Source organism: Manihot esculenta, chromosome 16 (assembly GCF_001659605.2).
Source record: "Manihot esculenta cultivar AM560-2 chromosome 16, M.esculenta_v8, whole genome shotgun sequence".
Taxonomy (NCBI): domain Eukaryota; kingdom Viridiplantae; phylum Streptophyta; class Magnoliopsida; order Malpighiales; family Euphorbiaceae; genus Manihot; species Manihot esculenta.
Genome location: NC_035176.2, coordinates 14,719,493 through 14,743,095, shown reverse-complemented (window position 1 = coordinate 14,743,095; position 23,603 = coordinate 14,719,493). Strand labels below are relative to the sequence as shown.

Here is a 23,603-nt window from a genome sequence, read left to right as displayed (position 1 = left end):
TTATTAGGTTTTATTGGACTATCGATTCTCATATTAATTGGGTAGTCATAACTTCTTGCTAAAGGCCGCTTATGATTTATGGGCCTTGTTGGACTGGGCCTATTGCCAACTAATATGAGCCTATTGGATCACACACAAAAGAACGTCATTGATGTGTTATGTCATATTAATGAGCTAAAAGCCCATTAGTATCATTAATAATAATATTAATAAAGATGTTATTATTATTAATATTTTATTATTATTATTATATAATAATATTTACAAGATCTGCAGCCTATTTGTAACTGTTACAAATATTTTCTTTTTTTTTTTTGAAAATGACTTATCACATAAATATATTAGTATTTGCGATACTTGATTATGTACACAACTCTTTTATGAAAAGAAGTGTGGGAAAACAAAAAGATTGAGAGAAAATGAGTGAATATAAAACACCTTCTTTGAATTATGTGAGAAAGATTTTTTTTTTTTGGTAATCGTTTTTCTGGGTTGCAGATTTAGAGCACATAGCTAATCCATCCGTTGAAATAGCTAGTACTCCAAACGAAAACGTTCCTTCTTTGAATTATGTGAGAAAGATTTTTTTTTTTTTTGGTAATCGTTTTTCTGGGTTGCAGATTTAGAGCACATAGCTAATCCATCCGTTGAAATAGCTAGTACTCCAAACGGAAACGTTCGTGTAGATACCATTGAGAGTGTTTGTTTCAGAAGCAGCACCATCAGTCCGGAACAATTTCTTTTCATCAAGTCTAAAATGTTAGTCTCTTTATCCTTCCTTTCATATTAAACGAAGCACTCAGATCTTGAAAGGAAAATAAAGATCTTTTTCTGCTGCGTAGTTTTGGGTTGCAGTGATCTTTAGATTTCCTTACACCTGGTTATTCTAATTTGAGAGTATTTGGTTGTCCTGCTTATGTTCATACCAATAGTGGAAAATTAAAACCTAGATCCATAAAAATTATTTTCATTGGTTATCCATATGATGTCAAGAGATATAAAGTATGGCTTCCAGATCATGATCCGCCAAAGTCAATGATCAATAGAGATTTCATATTAATAAATATGAGATGCTTAAGGAATCGCTAGCTTCACTAGATTCAAGTTCAAAAGATTCAGTTCTGGAGCCAAGCATGAGTCCAACGGATCCAGTAAATACGGTGGAGTTTGAGGTGGAGTCTACACCTACACATGATGATTCTTCACAAGAAGGCCCAGTTCAATTGTCTTCTCCTATTCAGTTAGAAACATCACTACAAGAAGAGGGTCTAAGGCCCATAACACAGAGGAAAGTCCCTAGTAGTTTGCTTGATACATTATTATATTCCTCTTATAATGTCAATAGCATAAGAAACAGAAGCTGGTGGTGAACCTTCCTCATATTCAGAGGTAATCTCTTGTGATAATTTAGCTAGATGGTTAGTTTCCATTCAAGGGCAGATGGAACCTCTCTACAAGAACAAGAATTGGGAATTAGTCAACCTAACATAAAATAAGAAGATTATTAGATGCAAATGGGTTTTCAAGAAGAAAGAGGGCATTCAGGTATTGCAGATGCTAGATACAAGGCACAATTGGTTGCAAAGGGCTATAGTCAGGTTCGTAGAATTGACTTCAATGATATTTTCTCACATGTTGTTAAACATAGCTATATCCGTATTTTGCTTGCATTAGTTGCCATATATGATTTAGAGCTAGAGTAACCGGATGTTAAAACTACCTTCCTGCATGGTAAGCTCAAGGAGAAGATTTATATGCAATAACCTGAGGGTTTTGAAGTTGAAGGAAAAGAAGACCATGTTTGTTTGCTGAAGAAGTCTCTATATGGTTTGAAACAATCTCCTCAATCATGGTATAAATGATTTGACTCTTTTATGGTTTGACATGGCTATTCAAGGAGCCAATTTGACAGTTATGTATACTTTAGAAAACTTGTCGATGACTCATTCATTTATTTATTGTTGTATGTTGATGATATGCTCATTGCTGCTAAGAATATGTTTGAGATCAACAGATTAAAGAATGAGTTGAGTAGTGAATTTGAAATGAAGAATTTGGGAGCAGCCAAGAAAATTTTGGGTATGGAGATTAAGAGAAACATAACTACAAGTATATTATGTCTAACTTAGAAGAGTTGCATTAAGAAAGCCTTGGAGCATTTATGAAAAATGCGAAACCTATAAGTACTCCACTTAGTGCTCATTTTAGATTATCAACTGCTTTATCACCTTAAAAAATATTGAATATATGTCACATGTTCCTTACTCCAGTGCTGTTGGTAGTATTATGTATGCTATGGTTTGTACTCGCTCTGACATTTCATATGCAGTTAGTGTAGTTAGCAGATTCATATCTAATCTAGGAAAACAAGATTGGCAAGCAGTGAAATAAATTTTGAGATATTTGCGAGGCACTGCTAATTATTATTTACAGTTTAGAAGGAGCAAGAGCAATGTGGTTGGTTATGTTGATTCAGATTATGCAAGTGATTTGGATAAAAGAAGATCCATTATAGGTCACATGTTCACTCTTGGTAATACTGCTATTAGCTGAAAAGCTACGTTACAGTCTATAGTTGCATTATCAACTACTAAAGCAGAGTATATGGCAGTAGCTGAGGCTATAAAGGAAGCTATTTGGTTAAGAGATTTATTTGGTGAGCTCAGTAAAAGCCAATAGATGACTGTCGTCTATTGTGATAGCCAAAGTGTTATTCATTAGACAAAGGATTAAATGTTTCATGAGAGGATGAAATACATTGATGTAAAGTACCATTTTGTTCTTGATATTATCAATTAGGATAATATTTTAGTTAAGAAAATTAATATTATAGATAATCCAGCTGATATGTTGACTAAACCTCTCACTATTAGTAAGTTCAAGCATTGCTTGAACTTAATTAGTATTTATCAGAGTTAAGACCTAAGGGGCATAGTGGAGAAGGTGGAGAAAATTTTACAAATTTTGAATTACGAAAAATTCAAGTCAAGGTGGAGATTTGTAAACATGCCTTGAATTCATTAGCTCTCATAAAATTCAGTACCACTCACGTACTTGGGATTTTGAATTTGTACTTAGTTATTGTCTTGAAGAGAGCCCATCCATGTACTTGCCATGCAACCACTTCTCGAGCATGCAAACTCATTGTGAAGGAAATTTAAAGAGACAGGAGCCAACTTGGTCCACCTCCTCTTTTCATATATATATATTGTTTATAGCGTGTAATTCAAAGTACATTGTGTGAGAGAAAATTATGTGAGATTTTGTTGGACGAGAGAAAAAATTGTGGGTTTGGATAAATTATTTAAGTGCTATTCTCTACATTTGTTTTGTAATCCTCTCATTTTATTAGTGAATTTTGCCCCCTTCTCCCATAAATATAGACTTTTATCCAACCATGTAAATATTGTGTTGTATTATTTTATTTTATTTTTTATATTTATTTTATAATACTATATTTTATTCATTCCAAATAAACATTTTTTCTTCTAATCTCAACGGGAGGCCTAGCTATCCTAAAAAATAGCACGACCGGAGAGAAAACATTGAAGGTTTGTTTCCACGAGTTTGACTTGGTTGACATAAAGAGGTGAAATTCAACATTTGCGAGCCATAACCGAGAAAGTTTGTCGAATATGAACTCGAATCCAATTAAAAAAAGAAATTAGATTAGAATGGTTAAAAAAAAAAATAAATCGAGGTAGAGGAATCTTGAAAATTGAGGGAGCACGAAACTAGGTAGAGCAGTGGAGGTTTGTGTTGTTTCGACGAGGTTGGTAACATCTCTCCTCCTTTTTCTTTGATTTTCTTTCTTCTTCTGCTACTTGGATTTCAAGGAAAGCAGAGAGATCGATCAAAGATCTATGAAGAGAGCTTTTCTTTCACTTTGAGATCATATTGAGATGGAGAGAGCTACTGCTGCTGCTGCTTCTCTTCACATAAAAATTAACAAACATCAAAGATGGAATTTATTTTTCTCCTTTTCTCTGTATTTTGCTTCAGCTTTATTCATCTTCCTCTTTCATTATGTCCTCATTGGGTGATCTCAATCACCAGAATTTGCCGCTCCCTCCTGACTCATTGGATTTGAATGATGCTACACTAAAAAATAGTGCTTTCCTGTTATGGATACAATTCTTAGGTGAATTCTATATTATTCAACTCAAATTTAACTGTTATTATGTTTTATCATTTAACTAATCTTTAAAATATTTAAAAGAGCCATAATTTTTACCTATTTTGATGATTTAATAAAATCTTTGTAATCATAGATACAATAGTCCATATTTTCAAGATTAGTTATAATTTTATTCAATTTTTCTCAGTTCGGAGGAATGTGTATGGCGACATAAGTTAACGTTTTTTTTTTTTTTCATATATGTCCCACATGACATAAGTTTATTTATGCTCTAGTTTTATTATGGATTTAATCTATATTTCACCAAGAGCTTACGTGGCATAAAAAAATATATAAAAAATAAAAAATAAAAAATATCAATATATATGATTTATACACACTAAGAATTTACCGTATGGTGTTTCTTTGAATGAAAATAAGACATCATATTTTTGCAATATTATAGTACTACTTTAGCCATTTGAAGTTAATGTTGTAATTTTGTGCAGAAATTTCAAATAACATTTTCGTAAAGTGATTGTAATACCTTCAAGTAAATGAATATCTATTTTAAAATTAAATAGTAAGCATAGATACAATTATGCATTTATTATCATAAAAAATTAATTATAATTTGTATTATCATTTTTCTTTTCATATATTTTATGCACTCTAATGTATAAATATACATAACATAGCTTATCAGGTGCAGCTGAGTTTCCAGGCATTACCAACCTGATTGAGCTCAAAATGTACATATATACAGTCAACATCAACTTGCACCTTAGGTGTTCAGTAAGTAATTTTTCATTTTAACAGTAAAATTTTTACTCAATTTTACAATGAGTTGTACAAACTAGCTCAAGAGCTATGAACAATAGTAGTACAGCCCAGCTTCTGCAATCAGCAGAGACGTTGGGAATATACAAAATCATATGCCCAAAAATGCAGCCACAAAAAATGAAGCTGAAAAACAAAAAAATGAGACTGCACAACTTCATTATATGGTGCAGAAAATAACACCTTTTTTTTAATCTTCTTTCCGTATGAGGGTCATGCTTGTATCTGCACAGTTGCAACTTCTCATAGTTTCTATCAATCTAATGGCTATCATCTCAATCATCAATATCTTGAACCCATGCTAGATCTGCAACCATCATGTAGAGCTATTTTTAGACCTATACTAAGAATCCTTAACATAACTGATCAGGCAAGAATTTCTTTTTCTTTTTGTTTTTTCCTCTTCACAATGCGACAAAACGAGAAAGTTGATTGCTAAAACTTCAATCCAGTCACGCACAGGTTTGTGCGTGAGGGAGGGAGAGAGATACCTTGAAGGACAGTTTCCACTGCTGAATTTGGTACAAGCAAACCTACTATGCGCTGGTTATCTGTTGTTGTTTCTAGTCGTACAACACGAAGCCGCTTATGGCTTTGACGTGCCTGTCAAGACAGTTACTTTTTAGTTTTTTCCACCAAACAATAATACATAAAGTTGTACGTAAGCTTTTCATACAATTTTTAACATGTAAAATTGCATTACCATAATTGCATCCTTTTCCATTAGTACAATAAGTAAATAAATAAATTAATTAATTAACTGTAGCAAAGGTGAAAGTGGTTGAGGAAGTAGGAAAAAATAGTCTTCATCCTCGATCATGCTACAGCAAATGTAATTTTAGGATCACGTCCCTCACTGTCTTAATTTAGTCAAATACCCAATTCTATTCGAGACTAGGTGTTCATTTTTCCGTTAGATTTTATTTAGACTCAGTAAAATCATAGTTTACATGAGGATTTAAGTTAAAGTATTAGATTTTAGATAATTTACAAAAACTTGTAGCTTTAATATTTGTAACCTACTCTCTTCAATTTGCTTAACCCTCTTCTATTTTTTTCTCCTATATATTTTTCTTTCTAAGTTACTTTTTTTTTTTGGGAAAAAAGGATGAAGTATTTCCTTGTCCTTAAAAAATAATAAAATACACCCAAGTTATTTACATTTAAAATCTCAATCTCTAAAAACAAATAAATATCCATTGAACTTTCTTGGTTTTCAAGAAGATGAAGAAAAAACCATTTAAAGTCTTGCTATGTTACCAAAAAAATGTAAAAGATTGAATTTAAGCATGATTAGAGAGAAAAATAAAATGTAAAAAAAAAATGATGACTGACTAGCAAACCCGTTTTACCTGCTTTGATAGGGCCTTCTCAATAGTTCCCCAGATAGGAACAATGAGCCCTCCTAAAACATTCACTTCCTGTAGTCTTCTGCCAACAGTACAGTAATTACCAAGTTTACAATTGGGGCCATGCATGCACTGCAGTTGAAATTGAGATTAACAGTTAGGACAACTTAAAAGATAATGAATAATCAGCCAAATACACTCATGTAATTTGATAAAATTGAGGGAGTATTAAATTCTCATAAAATTACTAAACCTCGACTCTATGACAGTAACAAATTAATAAAACAAAATTTTGGTGAAATCAGTAGACGTTTGACATGATTCCATATCGCCTTGGGTAATTAAGCCGATTTACAACAAAGCACTTTATTATTTCATTTTGTATTGCTGTAAAAGTTCATTTTTCGAAATTCTTAAAATAACTTGAGGTTTAAGTAAGCCGAGAGAGTCCATCTTGGTCCAGAACTGTTGGGAAATATTCAAGTCTGGAAATATTCAAGTGCCTAAGAGAATCGGCAACATCAACTAAAGATAGCTCACAGGGAGCTAGCTAGGGCTATTTGAACTAATAAAAATCTCTGGACAATATAATACCACACCGATGCTCCTAAATGCTGGTTTTCCGCTGACAAGAAAGTTAGACGCTTAGTGGGTCACCAAACCAAACACCCATTTTTCTCCTCTTCTCTCTTTTGTCTATGGGTATAAAAGGGGCAAAATATAATTAAATGGGAGTATAATAGAAAGTCAAATATGTAGTTATGTGCATGATTGTTTAATCCTAAACATAATTATAGGATTTATTCCTATTTAGGTTTCACACACTTGTATGTAAATTGTATCTTTGTTCAGAATGAATATTCAAGGAAGTTATTCTTCAATAACAGCAAGTAGAGAGACTGGGAAACAAGTGGTGAAAATATTTTCCTTTTATTTTCACATATTTTATGGAAAGATGAGAAAGTAAATAGAAAGAGTGGGAATGAACACTAAGCATACAAAAGATATTAAGAAAAAAATAAAATATAATCACCATGTTTTACTATCTAAATTTGAATGGACTTTAATCTCAATGATTTTTATCATCTCAAAGATTCACCAGTGAAATCTTTTATAGAAATTGAAATTTAAGGAATGTGACCTCTAAACTTATAATTACCCACAGACCTGTTTAGATGAAACTTCATATTCATCTTCCCAACCACTTCGAGCTTTCTCAAGAGAAGATAATTTTCTATATTTGTTTTTTAGCTCCGCCAAAGGCATTTCCCTAAAGAGAAGGTAAATAAGGGATCAATAAATAAGATAGGTCCAATAAAAACTTGATAAGCCCAGTTATATATGGTACCTTACTGATTCTCCAACTGTAGGCCTCACAATCTTAAACATGCCAGAAGCAGGACTGAAACAAAATATACAGTTAAGAAATGTAAGATTAGAAATAATAACAGAATAAACATCTAAGGTCTGTAACATTTAAATATTTTATTGACAAACAAATAAAAAATAAATGGAAAGGATGTATCCATAATAGAATAAAGAACTCGTGAAGAAATCTAGTAATATAAAGACGGCAAATAAACAGAGGCCCCTTGCAGAAATTAACTTCCAAAATGTGAACTTAATTTAAGTCGGCACAAAAAAAAAAAAAAAAAAAAAAAAAATTCAATCTGTGCGCTTCGGAAGTACAAAATATAACATGGTGCTTTAGCACCAATGCACTACCATGAAATGCAGAAAGCATTGTTCCTACATTAGAAAAACCTAAATGGACAACATTCTTCCCATCTGTTTTCTGTTGAAACATCTTCCCATCACTAATTTCTGAATATTTTCTTCACCCGATTTAGAGAAAATTGGATGTAGCAAATTTATATTGATTAGAATCATATAATTGAGCAATGGGACTAAACTAAAGGTTTGATTAATCTGGGGCAAGATTGATAATGACAAATTAGAATAGTTGACCATATGTTCAGTAAAAACTAATTACAAACCACAAGAGGATCAGCTGCTGTAAACTTGCACTGATGCCATGATCAGTGTTGATGTGGGATATAGTTGCAAGCAAAAGGAACAAGAAAGCAAAATCAAGAAGAAAAGCATAGCCTTCTAACAAAGAGAATGGGCTATAAAACCAAACACTTGTATGTTTAAACCTACGAAAATAACTAAGTTACATTGATGCACATATGTCTTTCCCTTGTTTAACAAGGACAGAAACTTGTATAGTAAAGTTTTGATTTGGGATCTCCATACCTCAATGAAAATGTAGTATTTACTTTAGCAAAGCTATGGATAGGTTTCTACAGCCAAATAGAAAGCTTGTAGTTTTCTTTTCTAGAATGGTTTGAGACTTTGAGTCCATTCAAACGCTAAGAATGGGTAGAAATTCAAATACGGCGTGAGACAAATTTTAGAGGATGAAGTTTGAGATCATTTGCAGGATTCAAAACTGATTTCTGTAAGAAAGGGAAGGGCAAAATAGAAGAGTTTTTGGGTAACAACACATGGACAAGTTCTCAAAATTAGTTCCTAAAAGTCAAATTTTTTACAATCAACTCCCAACTGTTCTAGAATTGACCAACATTAGTTGTATCTGTTAGTCAAGGCAAAATTCCATTAGTCTACACAAAAGAAGCATTTAATTAAAATTTAGTCCTAAAACATCTAAACATTTTACATTTTACATTTTACAATTTTCTTTTCCTTTCTTTTATTCATTTTCTTCTTAAATTCAAACAAGTAAAGTTTGAAGTCTTATAGAATCATACAACAATATAATTTTCAATTATACTTCCTTTTGAAATTAAAAATTTTCAAATGAAATATATTGTTCAAATAATAAATCAAAACATTTCACTGTTTTCTTTTCAATTGTGTTGAATATCCAATTTCTATGAGTTGAAGAACCAAGATATCAGTCGATTTTTGAAAATTAAAAGTTATCCTAATCTAAAAGAATCCATCAAACACCAATATAAAGTCCATTGTACATCTTAAATAATCCACTAACTAAAAAAATTATGATCTAAAATTCACCATATTTCAAATAATTTAAGATGAAAGTTAAGCAAAAATAGAAGATTCAATATAATTAGATAAATTACTAGAATTTCGATAAATTGTTTAAGAAAAAATTCATAGGAGAGTTTTTATTTGTTGATGGTTTGAATTTCTTATATTTTTAAATAAATTTGATGAATTACATAAGGTCCTTTTGTGTAAATACAGAAAAACTTTTGTAAAAAGAAAAAAAAATTTTTTTTGAAGTTCTAGAACTTCATTTATGAACAAAAGAATATTTTTCCCACTAACAGAGGCTGCCTTTGACTAATGGAAAGATACCCTATGACTTAACAGATAGCATTAAAAATGAGCAATTTTAGAAGTGACTTTTAGGACATGATTGTAAAAATGGATCTACTTGTAGGGCTTTTATCTATCTCAGGAGATTATAAACATCACAAATCACAATTAGAAGTCCCTAGATGTGAGATTATAAAAATCGCAATTGATAGTCCCTAGGCATCACTTAAGCCTTAGTGCCTTACTGGATAAAAAAAAATGCATTTGAATAGACATAAGAGGACATGGTACTGTATATCTCCTTAAGAAACTCTTAAAATCTGGACTATAACTCTAATATTTTTGAACCATAATTTTATTTTTCTTAGAGCTTCTTGACATTGATATCATTCTCACCTTGTTGGAGAGAAAGCAAACAAGATTTTTTTTTTTTTTTTGTTGACAAACATATAAGGCAATAATTTGGAGATTTCAAATATTTGAAATCCTAACTAGGCTTGATTATAGAAATTTTATTTTTATGGTAAATATTTCTAATTTAGATTGATTCTTTGTGTATAAATACTCAAATCTAGTAAAGATCAATTCAATTGAAATAAAATAAAAAATTCTTCTCAAAATTCTTTATGTATAAAAACTTTTTCCTGATTTTAGGATTTAAATTTAATTTTTTCTCTTTAGGGTTTCTAAAACCCTACATCTACCTTTTTGGTACTACCCTATTTAGGGACCTTTTCACATCTCATCGCCACCACCTGGAGAATCACCGGACCGCCGTCGGCCAGCCGTCCAACTCCGACGCTGAAAAACCACGCGCGCTAGGCTCACGTGCCCTTTCCGGCGTTTGAGACACTGTCGATGCTGCTACACTGTCCGGTCCACTCAGGCGCTGTTTTTGAAACCTTTTCCGACCATCTCATGCCACTACTTGGTCTTGGTCTTTTTCGGCGTGGGAGACGTTTTGGCGGTGATTTTTTCCGGCTGTGATTCTTTCTGGCAAACTTGTCTTCAAGTCGCGTCTCTGATCTGCTTGGACTCGTGCCTTTTTTGTTGGTGAACAATAATTCTTTTTTCAATGACAGTTTTTTTTCCCCACTATTTTTGACAGAAAAATAGTGATTTTTCTTGAAATGGACAAAGCCATTGTGTAACCTACTCAGTATTATGAATTTTCCTCTTCTCTATCTGGTGAGTCATCCTTAAACCTTGAGCTCATTGACCTAAATAAACCAATTGCTCAAAGAAAAGGAGTTGGGTCTTGCACAAAGCACTCTATTTTTAACTTTATCCCTTATGATTCTTTGTCACCATCCTATAGAGTCTTTACCTTATCTATTTCCTTTGTGTCTATTCTACAAAATTGGAAAAAAGCTTTCAAAGATTCTAATCGGAAAAGAGCAATGAATGAAGAAACGAAAGTTTTGGCTAAAAATGAGACCTGGGAGTTAATATCTCTTCCACCCGGAAAAAAACCAGTTGGTTGCAAATGAGTGTTCACTGCGAAAAACAAAGTGGATGGATCAATTAAAAGATTCAAGACTAGACAAGTTGCCAAGGGATACACTCAAACCTATGGAGTGAATTACCACGAGACATTTGCCCCTGTTATTAAAATGAACTCAATCAAAGTATTGCTATCTTGCGCTGTCAACCTTTACCAGAATCTGCAGCAATTTGATGTGAAAAATGCATTCCTCCACGAAAATTTGGAGGAGCAAGTGTATGAAAATTCCTCTTGGATTTGCAGATGAAAAAACACAAGGAAAGGTATACAGGCTAAAGAACGCTTTGTATAGATTGAAATAGTCACCCAGAGCTTCGTTTGATCGATTCAGCAAAGCTATAATTTCCTTTAACTATCAAAGGAGCAATATTGACCATACCCTATTTATCAGACATCACGAGGATAAAATTACTCTTCTCATAATTTATGTTGATGACATAGTAATGAAAGGGATGACACTGAAGAGATGATTCGGCTGAAAAAACTTTGGCTCAAGTGTTCCACATTAAAGATCTAAGAAAAGTGCAGTATTTCTTGGGAATCGAGGTTAATAGATCAAAGAAGGGAATCTTTATTTCTCAGAGAAAATACATTCTAAATTTTTTGAAAGAAACTAATATGTTAGGTTGCAAATAAGCAGAAACTTCCATTGAGAGCAATCACAACCTACAAGCAGGGATTGGTGAATCAGTGGATAGTGGAAGATATCAGAGGTTGATGGTTCGCATTTTGCGATACTTGAATTTTGCTCTTGAAAAAGGTCTCTTATTCTCTAAACACGGTCATCTTCATCTTCACATACATGCATTCATAGATACAGATTGAACTGGATTCCTTGACGATAGTAGTGGTTATTGTACATTTGTAGGAGGAAATCTTGTCACTTGGAGAAGCAAAAAGCAAAGTATTGTTGCTCGATTAGGTGCTGAGGCAAAATATAGAGCGATGGCATAAGGTATCTGTGAATTCCTATAGCTGCAGAGATTGCTGGAGGAATTTCTATTGAAGAGGGACAAACTCCTCTTGTACTGTGACAACAAAACTGCCATCAATATAGCTCACCATCCGGTTCAACATGACCGAACGAAGTACGTAGAGATTGATCGACACTTTATTAAAGAGAAGTTAATAAATGGTGTCTTGAGGTTAGATTATGTGACTTCCGATGAACAACTAGCTGATATATTTACCAAAGGGTTTCGCAACTAGACCTATCACACTTTAGTTTGCAAGTTGGACATGTGAGATATTTATGCACCAACTTTACCAAAGGGCTTAGCAACAAGACCTATCACACTTTGGTTTGCAAGTTGGGCATGTGACTTTGATTTGCAAGTTGGGCATATGACTTTGGTTTGCAAGTTTGGCATATGACTTTGGTTTGCAAGTTGGGCACGTGACTTTGGTTTGCAAGTTGGGCTCGTGAGATATCTATGTACCAACTTAAGGAGGAGTGTTGACCAACATAGATTACATGGATTTTATTTTTATCGTAAATATTCCTAATTAGGAGATTCAAATCTTTGAAATCCTAATTAGGCTTGATTACATGGATTTTATTTTTATCGTAAATATTTCTAATTTAGGTTGATTCTTTGTGTATATTTACTCAAACTTTGTAAAGATCAATTTAATTGGAATAAAATAAAAAATTCACTCTCAAAATTCTTCATTTTTTAAATGTTCCAGTGACAAAATTCATAAATATCTTAATCCAAATCATCAGCATTGGAAACCAGCTCTTGATTCATGTCAATTATCCTTCTTAGTAGGAGAAAGTCATGAAAACGCTTGAAAGCTTCCTCCAGAATTTTAATTCTCTGAACCTAGTAGTACAAAAGTCAATTTACTAATTTCCAACTGCAGGTGGCAGAAATTTGGCATCTTTTGCAACTTGAACAAAGAAGTCAAACTAACTTGTCCCTTCTACTTTGTTAGTTCCATTTTGGAACTCGTCCATCTTTGCACTACACGGATTGATAAAGGCAGTAAAATATCAGTTGGCACTGTCAAAATTGTGCCATAGAACTTTCTAATTTTAAAGAATAATAATAATAAAGAGTGATATGCACTAGCAAACAAAATACATCAAAAGAGAGAAAAAAAAGTACCTTTCAAATGCTAAAACAAAGTGACGTCTTCCCAACCATTCCCTCTTAGATTCATAGAATCCATCATTGGAAGATCCAAGCCCATCTTTTTGCTTCTCCTCAAGCATGGCACTTGCAGACTACCATTAATGAGAACTTACAAATTTAGTTATTTCGAAAGAAACAAATATCAGTAAATAGAAATGGCATTTACCTCCCATGTGATTCCACGATCCAAGGTAAAAGTAAACAGGACTGTTGATGCCCCAGACATTTGATCAACATGAACAGTCTGTGTAGGAATAAAAGTCAATAAAACAGATGGAATCCAACAAGAAAAGTGAGAGAACATACCTTTGGAGTTCCTTGTAATTCAATAATGTTAGCTTTCATATCAACTATTCCTGAATCCAGATTTCCTTCAATACGTGCATTCTGAATAAGAAGATCTAAGATGCTAACGAATAACTCAAACAACCTGTACATTGATAAATGCATTCTGAATAAGATGTAAGATGGTAACCAACAACTCAAACAACATACACATCAATAAAGATATTTAGCACAGCAAACTAATTATTGCTTAAACAAAAACATTGCTCTCTTAATCAACAAAGAAGAAACCTATTTTGAATCTCAGGTGGCAGTCCTAAGAGCCGATTGAGGAAGCGTCCAACATCATGCATGTCTGAATCAATTATGCGGCCAGATAACTTTCCATTACCTATATTAAGGGAACTTGAAAGTTAACTACCATTTATGAAAAATATTCTCACTAAAAAAAAACCTGCATCACATGTTGTAGTCAAGAAAAAGTAAAATCAATAGCTTATTTAACACTGCCTAGAGAGTCAAGACAAATGGCACAAAAACCATATTGATTTGCCTCTACAGTAGTAAAAAACCAAATTCCACAAAAAGAAAAAGTACCAAGAACAGAATCTCTAACTATTCCAACAGCCACAAGAGCAGCTTTTGCCTTGATGATAAAATCTTGAACTGTCTCTGGCTTTTCAGACGAACATCCAGGAGGCACAACAGGTAGAGTATCCTGAAAACTCTAAATTTAGTTCTCCCCCAAATAGCAAGTACTTCATTTTCCAGTAATATCAATGTGGAGGTAATAGAAAAGATGTTTAAACCTGCTCCATTATTCCTCTATACATCACCATCAAAGCCTTTTTCCCATAAGCACTATCATAGTTATAAGCACTCAAAGATGGTCCAGCCCTGCAATTCATTTAACAGTTGGAGGGATGAATAACCCAGCAAAGGTCAAACTCACTTGACAGTAATTTTAAGATTCTATTCTCAAATCTTAATGCAAACAGCAATGCCTAGTCAAAAGAGTCAGCTTACCTTCGGTCTCCCTGTGTTAACGCCCCAAGAGATTCTAATCTCTTGGCAACTATAGAAGCAAATCGGCGTTCTCCACCAAGGTTTGTAAACAGTAGCCTGCAAAAGCATAAAAGATAGATTCAACTAGTTAAAAATTTGATTATATAATCAGAATGCTTACTTTAAGCTTAGCTTTGTTTTACAAAAAGTTACTTGTGTAGAAAATATTCTCTAACCAAAACATTTTTTAAAAAAAAAATCATTTTTCTGTTGCATTATTACAACATTGATAACCATTTTTGGTGTTTGGTGTACAAGACAAAAAAAAAGAAAGGAAGAAAAAAAGAAAAAACCAGGGTGCCACAGACAGTACACCACAGTGACTAGCAACCGGATTACAGATCAATTTTGCTCGCATGTTAAACAGTCTCTATATTAAAACCAGGTGCCACCGATTTGAACTGGTCAGGGAACCCATTAACTCAAGGATAAGTTTGAACATTTTGTCAAAGGTGACAGTAAAAACTAGGTTTGCTCTCGTTGAAGGATGGAAATTCCTCAACTTGGCTAAACTTCGGAACATGAAACTTGTGTTCAAATATTTTTATTTATCACCTTTCTATATTTCTATCACATCCCTTTTACCAATAAGAAAATATTTCTATCACATCCCTTTTCTATCACATCCCTATTTATCCAGAGAACCGTTGAGATGAAAGCATGCAGTGTTCATCTAAAAACTTAGTTGAGAATTAGGCTATAGTGCTGAGCTGGGCTGGGCTGGGCTGGGCTGTTTATTCCAGATTTTTCTTGTCTTTTCCCGTTATTGTAATTGGGAAGAGTAGAAACTGAGGGTTATTTCCTCCTTGTATTGAAGCTTATTCTGCCTCTTGAAGAGCTGTTAATACAATTCTATCATCTCTTATTTCTTTTCTGTCTCTAATTCCTAACTCTATCAAATTAGTCCTACCTGGCCAGCCCTTCTTTTTTTATTGAATACCCAATACTCAAATGGATTCGCGTGTAGATGTGACAGAGAGGAATTTACAGGTTGTTGAAGATGGGATACGTCATTTGCGTACTGATAAGGATAAGAATGATAAAGTTGTCCAAGGGTTCCATGATGAATTACTGCAGAAGGGGCGCAAACTGGAGGTTCTTGAAGGACTCTTGACCACTCTAGTTAAAGGGAAATCAGTCAAGGGGGACGGTGACCTCCTTTCTTGTACTCCAACCAGTGAACAAACTTCCGAGAATCAGAGATCCATACCCACAGCCACTTCTGATGGTCTCTAACTTTCCGTTAAAAAGGTCGAAATGCCGACTTTCAATGGAGAGGACCCTATTGGGTGGTTGGCTCGTGTAGGCCAATATTCCATACTCCGGCAGTAATGAAGGTATCTCTTGCTCTTGTCTGTATGGAAGGTCCGACACTACATTGGATGTGTTGGTTATACCAACATTATCTGGATATGTCTTGGGAATATTTTTCCCTAGAGTTGCTTCAGTATTATGGTGGAGATTCCCTGGCCAATCCCTTTGAACGGCTGGCCGCACTCCGACAGGAAGGATCGATTGACAGCTTCATTGATGAATTTGTTGACTGTGTTTCTCAGACATGGTTTTAAATAACGGCCGTTACGTAACGTAACAGCCCGTTATTTAATGGGTTTTGGGGGGCCGTTACCCGTTATCCCGTTATACAACGGCCCCTCCTGATTTGCAGGCGTAACGGCTGTTACCGACCGTTACGTAACAGTAACGGTAACAGCCGTTACCAACCGTTACGTAACAGTAACGGCAACGGCCGTTACCAATAATTAAAATTCTTTTATATCCTTTATCTTTTGCTCCTTATTCTCATTTTCATTAGTTTCTACACTTTTCAACAGCTTCAAAGACTATTTTTTAAGTTTTCTCTGCCCTTTCTCTTTCAAATTTTAATTTTCCCTACATATTTCTCGTATAAACTTAGATCCATTATAAACTACTCTATTTTCAAGCTTATTTCTTCTAAAAAGTTGGTAAAATTTTGTCTATTTTAATTTTTAATTGTTGTTTTTTTTCATTTTTTTTGTAAGTTTTTGTGGATTAAAGCGTTAGTTTTGAGTTAAAATTGTACTTTGAGCTATTAGTTTACTCGATCTATAAAGATTATGTTGATTTTTCTTATTTTAAACTATATGATGTTTAACTTAAGCTAAATAATCTATATTTTATACATTTATGTTTATTATGCATTTGTATACATTGTTCTAAATTAAATCTAATCAATATCATTTTATTTATGAACTTTGCAAATTTTTTAAAAAAATTTGCGTAGCGCGAAGTCGTTATGGTTACGTTACGGCTGTTACCCGCGACCACGACGGCGAACGTGGCTACGACCGCGATTTAAAACCATGATGCTACCTTTCATTGCCTTCTTGCTATGCCCAATTTCAACAAACAATTCACTCTGGAATGTGATGCTGCCAGCCGTGGCCTTGGAGCTATCCTCATGCAAGATAAACACCTCATTGCCTACTACAGCAAGGCACTCTCCTTTGTTGCATTGATGAAATCAACAAATGAAAAGGAGCTTACGGCGCTGGTCCTCGCTATTCAATATTGGCGTCCTTACTTGATTGGCAGAAAATTTATTGTCTACTCTGATCAGAGAAGCTTGTGTCATTTAGTAGAATAGCCTATTACTACACCTGCGCAGCAACATTGGCTTGCCAAACTACTTGGCTACAATTTTGACATCATCTATAAACATGGTGCTTCCAATCGGGTTGCTGATGCGCTTTCAACGGTGTACTGAAGATATGGAATGCAATAACTTTGTCCATGCCACAATGGATTGATTTATGAGGATTGGATGAAGCTGTAGTAGCAGACCCCAAATTGAGTCAAATTATTTCAGATTTGACTAAAGATCCTCAGTCTCATCCCCATTGCTCTCTTATTCAAGAGCAGCTCTTCTATAAAGGAAAGTTAGTCCTTCCCTCTACTTACCCTGATATTCCTAAGCTACTTTCAGAATTCCATTCTATTGCAACGGCTGGCCATTATGGTGCCTATAGAACGTATAAACATTTGGCTGCCAATTTCTATTGGAAGGGCATGATGAAGTCTGTTCAGAATTATGTAGCTCAATGCCTTGTCTGTCAACAACATAAGTATGCAGCTACATCCCCCGCTGGCTTATTGCATCCATTACCTATTCCTTTGTTTGGGATGATATTTCCATGGATTTCATCACAGGCTTGCATAAATCTGTTGGATATGAGTGTATTCTTGTCGAGGTGGATCGACTCTTTAATATGGTCACTTTAATTAAATTTTGAGACAATTGCGCTTTAATCTTACTCGAGCCTAGCAGCGGATGGTTAAGACAGCCAATGCACATTGCCGAGATGTCCACTTTGACATTGGAGATTTGGTATTCCTCAAATTACATCCCACACGTCAAACATCTCTTCATAATAAAGTCATCCCCAAGCTTTCTGCCTGATATTTTAGCCATTTCCGCATCTTGCCAAGGTTGGACATGTAGCTTATAAACTACAACTTCCTTTAGAATCCAGAATCCACCCTGTTTTCTGTCTCCCACTTAAAAAAATCTATTGGCCACCATCCTACCTTAACTGAATTGCCAACAGGCATGGTCACCGATAATTCCATTACAGAACCCGAAGAAATAGTAACCTCCATGTTAAATTTGGGCGAAAAAGACCACAGAAAAAGTCACAGGTGCCGGCGCGTGGGAAAGGCACAGATTCCGGCGTCGGAGCTGAACGGCTGGCCAGCAACAGTTTAGCGACCCTACTAATGGCGGCTGTGAGATGAAAAAAAGTTGCTAAATAGGGTAGTAACAAAAAAGTAGATCTAGGGTTTTAAAAATCTTTAAAAAAAGTTAAATTTAAACCCTAAAAATCTTTAAAAAAAGTTAAATTCAACGCACCCCTCCTCACGTCCCTCCTCACGTCCAAGGACCACAGTGATGCGTGATACATTCATGGAAGGCTAAACATGATGAATTTTGGAAAGAATTTTTTATTCTATTCTAATTAAATTGATCTTTACAAAATTTGAATATTTATTCTAAATTAGAAATATTTACAATAAGAATAAAATCCCTTAAATCAATCCTACTTTGGATCCAAAAGATTTAAATCCTCCTAATTAGGAACCTTCTGTGTTGGTCAACAAAAACTTTGTTGAGAATTCGGCTATAGTACTTGGCTGGTTATTCCAGATTTTTCTTGTCTTTTCTCATTATTGTAATTGGGAAGAGTAGAAACCGAGGGTTATTTCCTCCTATTGAAGCTTATTCTGTAGAAACCGAGGGTTATTTCCTCCTATTGAAGCTTATTCTGTAGAAACCGAGGGTTATTTCCTCCTATTGAAGCTTATTCTGCCTTTTGAAGAGCTGTTAATACAATTCAATTCTATCATCTCTTCCTTATTTCTTTTCTGTCTCTAATTCCTAACTCTATCAGTTTCACTTCCGTAACATTTTTCCATGATAAACTGATAGGATGTGCTATTCTATGTAGAACTAACATTTTCGAAAATTGACATGCCAAATTTCATGTCAATCAGAGATATACACAAGTGATACCACATTTTGGCTGAATTATTTTGGAAACAAAAAATTCAGTCCTGAACTATCAACTATTAGGATTATGAATCTTTATTTATTCAGTTGCATTGAAGTTGGCATTCATGATCTACAAATCAAGAGCAATAAATCCAACAGTCAGTTTGGACAAATATAAATGACAAAATTATGAAAGTGTGATAAAATGTTAGAATGCTGGTGTATATGTGTTCATGTGTACATGCACATGTCATTTGCTCACAGACAGGCTGAATGCACTAATATCAAAGTATCTCGCAAATACGCAAGATTAATAAAACCTATGCCAAAGTGCTCTAACCATTAGTTAATCACTCAATCAGACTACAATTTGGGTGCAGACAAGTTGTACATATATAGTGTAGCCTACCTATATTCTGGTGCAGAAGCTTGATTTGATCGATGAGTTCTTCCGAACTGTTGAATTGCTCGATCAGCACTCCATGGAAGTTCTAATGTCAAATGAACTCTTCGTTTCTGTTGATAGAAATTCCAAGTGGCACAATGAGAAAAATGAGAGGTAGAAAACCAACTAGATTTGGCATGAGGCTGAATCTGGTTTAGAAATCTTGATTGACCAATAATGTTGGGTTTTGCAGAAACTGGTATTCTATTCTATACTATCCTTTTTTCTTTCAATTCTCATATATTAATAGGAATACCTGATTGATTGCTCTTCTGTCTGCCTGCAGAGACACACCAGCTGATCCAGCCTCAGAAATGATAGCAACCAATTTCTTACCGTCCATAAATAGCTGCTTCTCGTGCATGTTGACCATTTCCATGGTGACATCCTTTCTAACGCAACATAACAAAATAGCAAAACTCATAAAAGAAATAAAACTACATAAAAAAAATGAGAGAAAAGCAAAGAAACTCACGTGTTCCGTGCCTGATAAGTTACACCTTTTCCATTGGAGGCCCTCACAAGCATACCTCTCCTCCCAGTCATTTCTGCTACTTTATCAGGGCCTCCAAGCTGCAAGAGTATTATTTGCATGGTCAAAAACTATAGCATTCAATGCTCTATTGCTTAACATGTGTTATCTATACCTTCCTTCACATTAACCAAAAAAAATGTTAGAGCACAGATCTACAAAAGTGAAGAAAGAAATATGAAAGTAAACAATAACATTCAAGGAAAAACACATCCAAATCAAATTCGAGCTTTGTTTCCTCAGTTCCCTTATCTCTCAAGTTATTTGGAAATTAGATTTTCGAAGCAAGGTTGATTATTTAGTCTAGATTTTGAATTCATTTGAAAGAAGGAAAGGACAGGAACTTTGCTAAACAATTAGAATTAATAAAAGACAGCTTATATTTCTGACATTCCAGTCATGTGTACGGGCCAATTTAAAAGATTGCAAACCAGAAATTTAAGTATACAACTAGAACTTGTAAATAAGATAACTGAAGAGCAAATAGCACAACAAAATGAAATTACAAGGAAGAAGACCCAAAATTCCAAATAAAATGAAGTAAAATAAAAACTTCTTTTCCTTTTCTTTCTCTTTCATTCACATTCTAGTTTAGTTTAATCTGTTCACTACTTTCTACACAAAAATTTTGATTTTTTGCATAGGAGGCTAATTTGGAAAAAGGTACTACATGTCGAGGCCACTGTCCGCACTAGTAAAAAACATTCTAGCTTGTTGACAGTTAAGAGTACAAAAGGTCGAAGCTTTGAAAAGTACAAGGACTTGATCTTAAAAAAAAATAAAATTATCAAGATTCAATTAATAAGCAGGACAAGAAGAAGCTTTGATGATGATTATACTGTTACAATAACAACAGTAATAATCTCTGGAGTTTAGAAATAAAAAATGATGATGATAACTGAACAACTTTTCTTTTACAACCAAATAAAACTCTAGAAGGGGGAGAAGAAACCCATAAGCAAACAACCTTCTAAAAAAGCACAAAGTCTTTTGGTTTTCATATTTATTCATATGCTTGTTTTAATTAATTACATTACCTATATAGGTATATTTGTGTGCTTGTGTGGGTTGGATACTTTTGCCAGGTAGGAGGTGAATGTGCCCACATGAAACTAGTTTACAGAGATTCTTGTCATTTTACTTTTAGGACCAAAGGATTTTTTTTTTTTTTAAATAATACTCCCTCCATCTCATAATTTTTGTCCACTTTGCTTTTTCACACATGTTAAGAAAGATAATTTTTTATTAACTTTTCAACTATATCCATCTTAAAGACATTAAAGTTTATTAAATACTAAGAGATGTTTTGAGAGGATTCTTGAAAATAAAATAAAATAAAATAGGGTTATAATAGTCAATTTACATGTTAGTATAGTGTAAAAAAGTAAATTGAACAAAAATTTTGAGACAATCAAAAAAGAAAAGGTGGACAAAAATTATGGCACAGAGGGAGTAATAAAATAAGTACCAAGACCACATTGAAAATGCAAAAACAAGTTGTCTTTACATGTCACACAAACAAACATTGAAGAATTGGGGGATACCAGGGAGTTGGCCACTACCTGATCAATAATATCATCCAAAGGATTATTTGGGAGATCAAGGGAGCGAATTATGTCCAAAATTTTTGACTTGCGCTCTAAAGCTGCTTCATACCTATTAACGAGATTATTAAATATAAACTGATAAGGATAGTTTCAATACGAAAAAAACTCAAATTACGTAAATATAAATACATAAAATCCTGAACTATATTTACCTCTTCAAGAGTTCAGCTATATAGACTTGCCTTGCTTGAAAAAATTCATCTGTTTTTTCTTTACATGAATAACATGACCACTCTTCAGACACTATATCTGTAATGGGTGGGACTAAACATGCAGGATGGACAAGTTGACCACAACAAGAACATCGAAGCAATTTCTTCCTTTCCTGCACTTGAAAATTCAACATATAATAACACATTGCAAATGACCGTGGTAACAAGCTGGAAGACTTTACCTCTTCAGTATTACAAATCTCACAGATCTGGAACTCATCATCAGATTCAGTGGATTCAGGTGCAGAGTCAGCTGCATTGGACAAAAAGAAATTAATGAAAATGGAAGTACTTAGCATTCTTCAGGATTTTTATCTTATTGAAAGAATGAGACATTAATGTGCCTTCATACAAACACGCAATAATGATACTTGAAGAATTTTGGGAAAATTTAGAGTATTCTTGTATTTCACTCTTCATCTTTATAATTGGTCTACAAGACTATTTATACACAAAGAATTATAGCTAAAGAGGAAGCAAATAATCGAATAATAATTACAGAGATAATTAAGGATCCTAATCAAATCAAATCATATCCCTAGAATCAGCTAGATCAGTAAATAAGTCAACAATACTAAATGAACAAGTGCAACATGCATATTTTGTAAAGTAATGCAGTCAAAGATGATGCCAGCAGCAGATCCCAAAAGAAACAGTAGCAAAGGAATGAAAGCATATGACAGCATTAAAAACAGAAGACAATAGTGTGGGTATGGGCATGTCAATGAAAAGAAAATCATATGAATTGCAAGACTAGATAAGGATACTAGAAAAGGCAGAAAGTCTGACTCAGAGGTACTGGTGTGGCTAACTAGACTATTAAGAAGACTACAAGACAATGAAATATATATATAAAAAAAACGTTAAGTAGAAGAACAGTTTTTTTCTCCTTTTTTCTCTTTTGGCTATCATAATGATTTGTGAACAAGGAGATGTATGTAAATTTGCAAGTTCACAGAAGAGTCATGCAACACAAACAAGCCAAGATGTGACACAATGATCCTCAAGAACCAATTTGGTTTGTGTCAAGAAGTTGTGGAGGGAATCTCGGAATCTTTCACATAAGAGGGTTGAATACTTAAATTCCTTGCAAAAGTATATAAATTTAATGAAAAAATACCAACAGTGGAAAAAATAGAGAAACCCATGGGGTCAAGAATATACTACAAACTAGGCCACTAGCGGTAAGCACATCATTCACCAATGAAACAGTTCTGAGATAGAAAAGACGCTTGAATTGGTCAAAAGCTGGAGTAGTGGAGGAATACTCTAGATTCTAGGTTTAGGGTTTCAAGTAGCATGTTACGGTTATATGACAGAGGTTAAAAAAAAAGGAATTGAGATGGAAAATAGAGAGAAGTGAAGAATTAGAGAGAAGAAAAGAAAATCAACAGAGAGAATCTTGAGAGAGATGTCATTTCAGATAGTTGTATAATAGATCTTACAGAGTATATCCTCTTCATATAGCAGTAACCAGCATAGCATAACTGCCATGACGAGATCCCATTACTGCTAAGTAGCTATAACTACTCCATCTATCATTTTTTACTAGTCTTGCAAGAGAATAAATGCCACTATTAACAAGGTACCAGAGCTCGATTTGGGTTATAGGCTTCAATAGCACATATGGCTGCATACATGATCCTGTGACGCATTAATATTAGCTAACTGT

General features: G+C 33.9%; 1 protein-coding gene across 2 annotated transcripts in view; it reads right to left on the bottom strand.

Moving 5' to 3' along the window:
• Nucleotides 1–4,906: 4,906 nt before the first annotated feature.
• LOC110603351 (protein FORGETTER 1) overlaps nt 4,907–23,603 on the bottom strand; it is a 58,412-nt gene continuing 39,715 nt past the window's right edge. Inside the window, exons 15-32 of one of the 2 annotated variants that reach the window (XM_021741053.2) lie at nt 22,114–22,184; nt 21,872–22,044; nt 21,675–21,768; nt 20,056–20,153; nt 19,837–19,972; nt 19,545–19,651; nt 14,569–14,664; nt 14,352–14,439; nt 14,140–14,260; nt 13,834–13,933; nt 13,564–13,687; nt 13,424–13,501; nt 13,231–13,349; nt 7,655–7,708; nt 7,474–7,576; nt 6,310–6,438; nt 5,449–5,560; nt 4,907–5,264 (exon numbers count right to left, since the gene is read on the bottom strand). In XM_021741053.2, the coding sequence (XP_021596745.1) occupies nt 5,233–5,264; nt 5,449–5,560; nt 6,310–6,438; nt 7,474–7,576; nt 7,655–7,708; nt 13,231–13,349; nt 13,424–13,501; nt 13,564–13,687; nt 13,834–13,933; nt 14,140–14,260; nt 14,352–14,439; nt 14,569–14,664; nt 19,545–19,651; nt 19,837–19,972; nt 20,056–20,153; nt 21,675–21,768; nt 21,872–22,044; nt 22,114–22,184 (1,835 nt within the window). In that variant the 3' untranslated portion in view covers nt 4,907–5,232. Of the gene's footprint in view, nt 5,265–5,448; nt 5,561–6,309; nt 6,439–7,473; nt 7,577–7,654; nt 7,709–9,470; nt 13,087–13,230; nt 13,350–13,423; nt 13,502–13,563; nt 13,688–13,833; nt 13,934–14,139; nt 14,261–14,351; nt 14,440–14,568; nt 14,665–19,544; nt 19,652–19,836; nt 19,973–20,055; nt 20,154–21,674; nt 21,769–21,871; nt 22,045–22,113; nt 22,185–23,603 lie in introns of those variants that run through there. The other variant, XM_043951643.1, reaches the window with a different exon arrangement.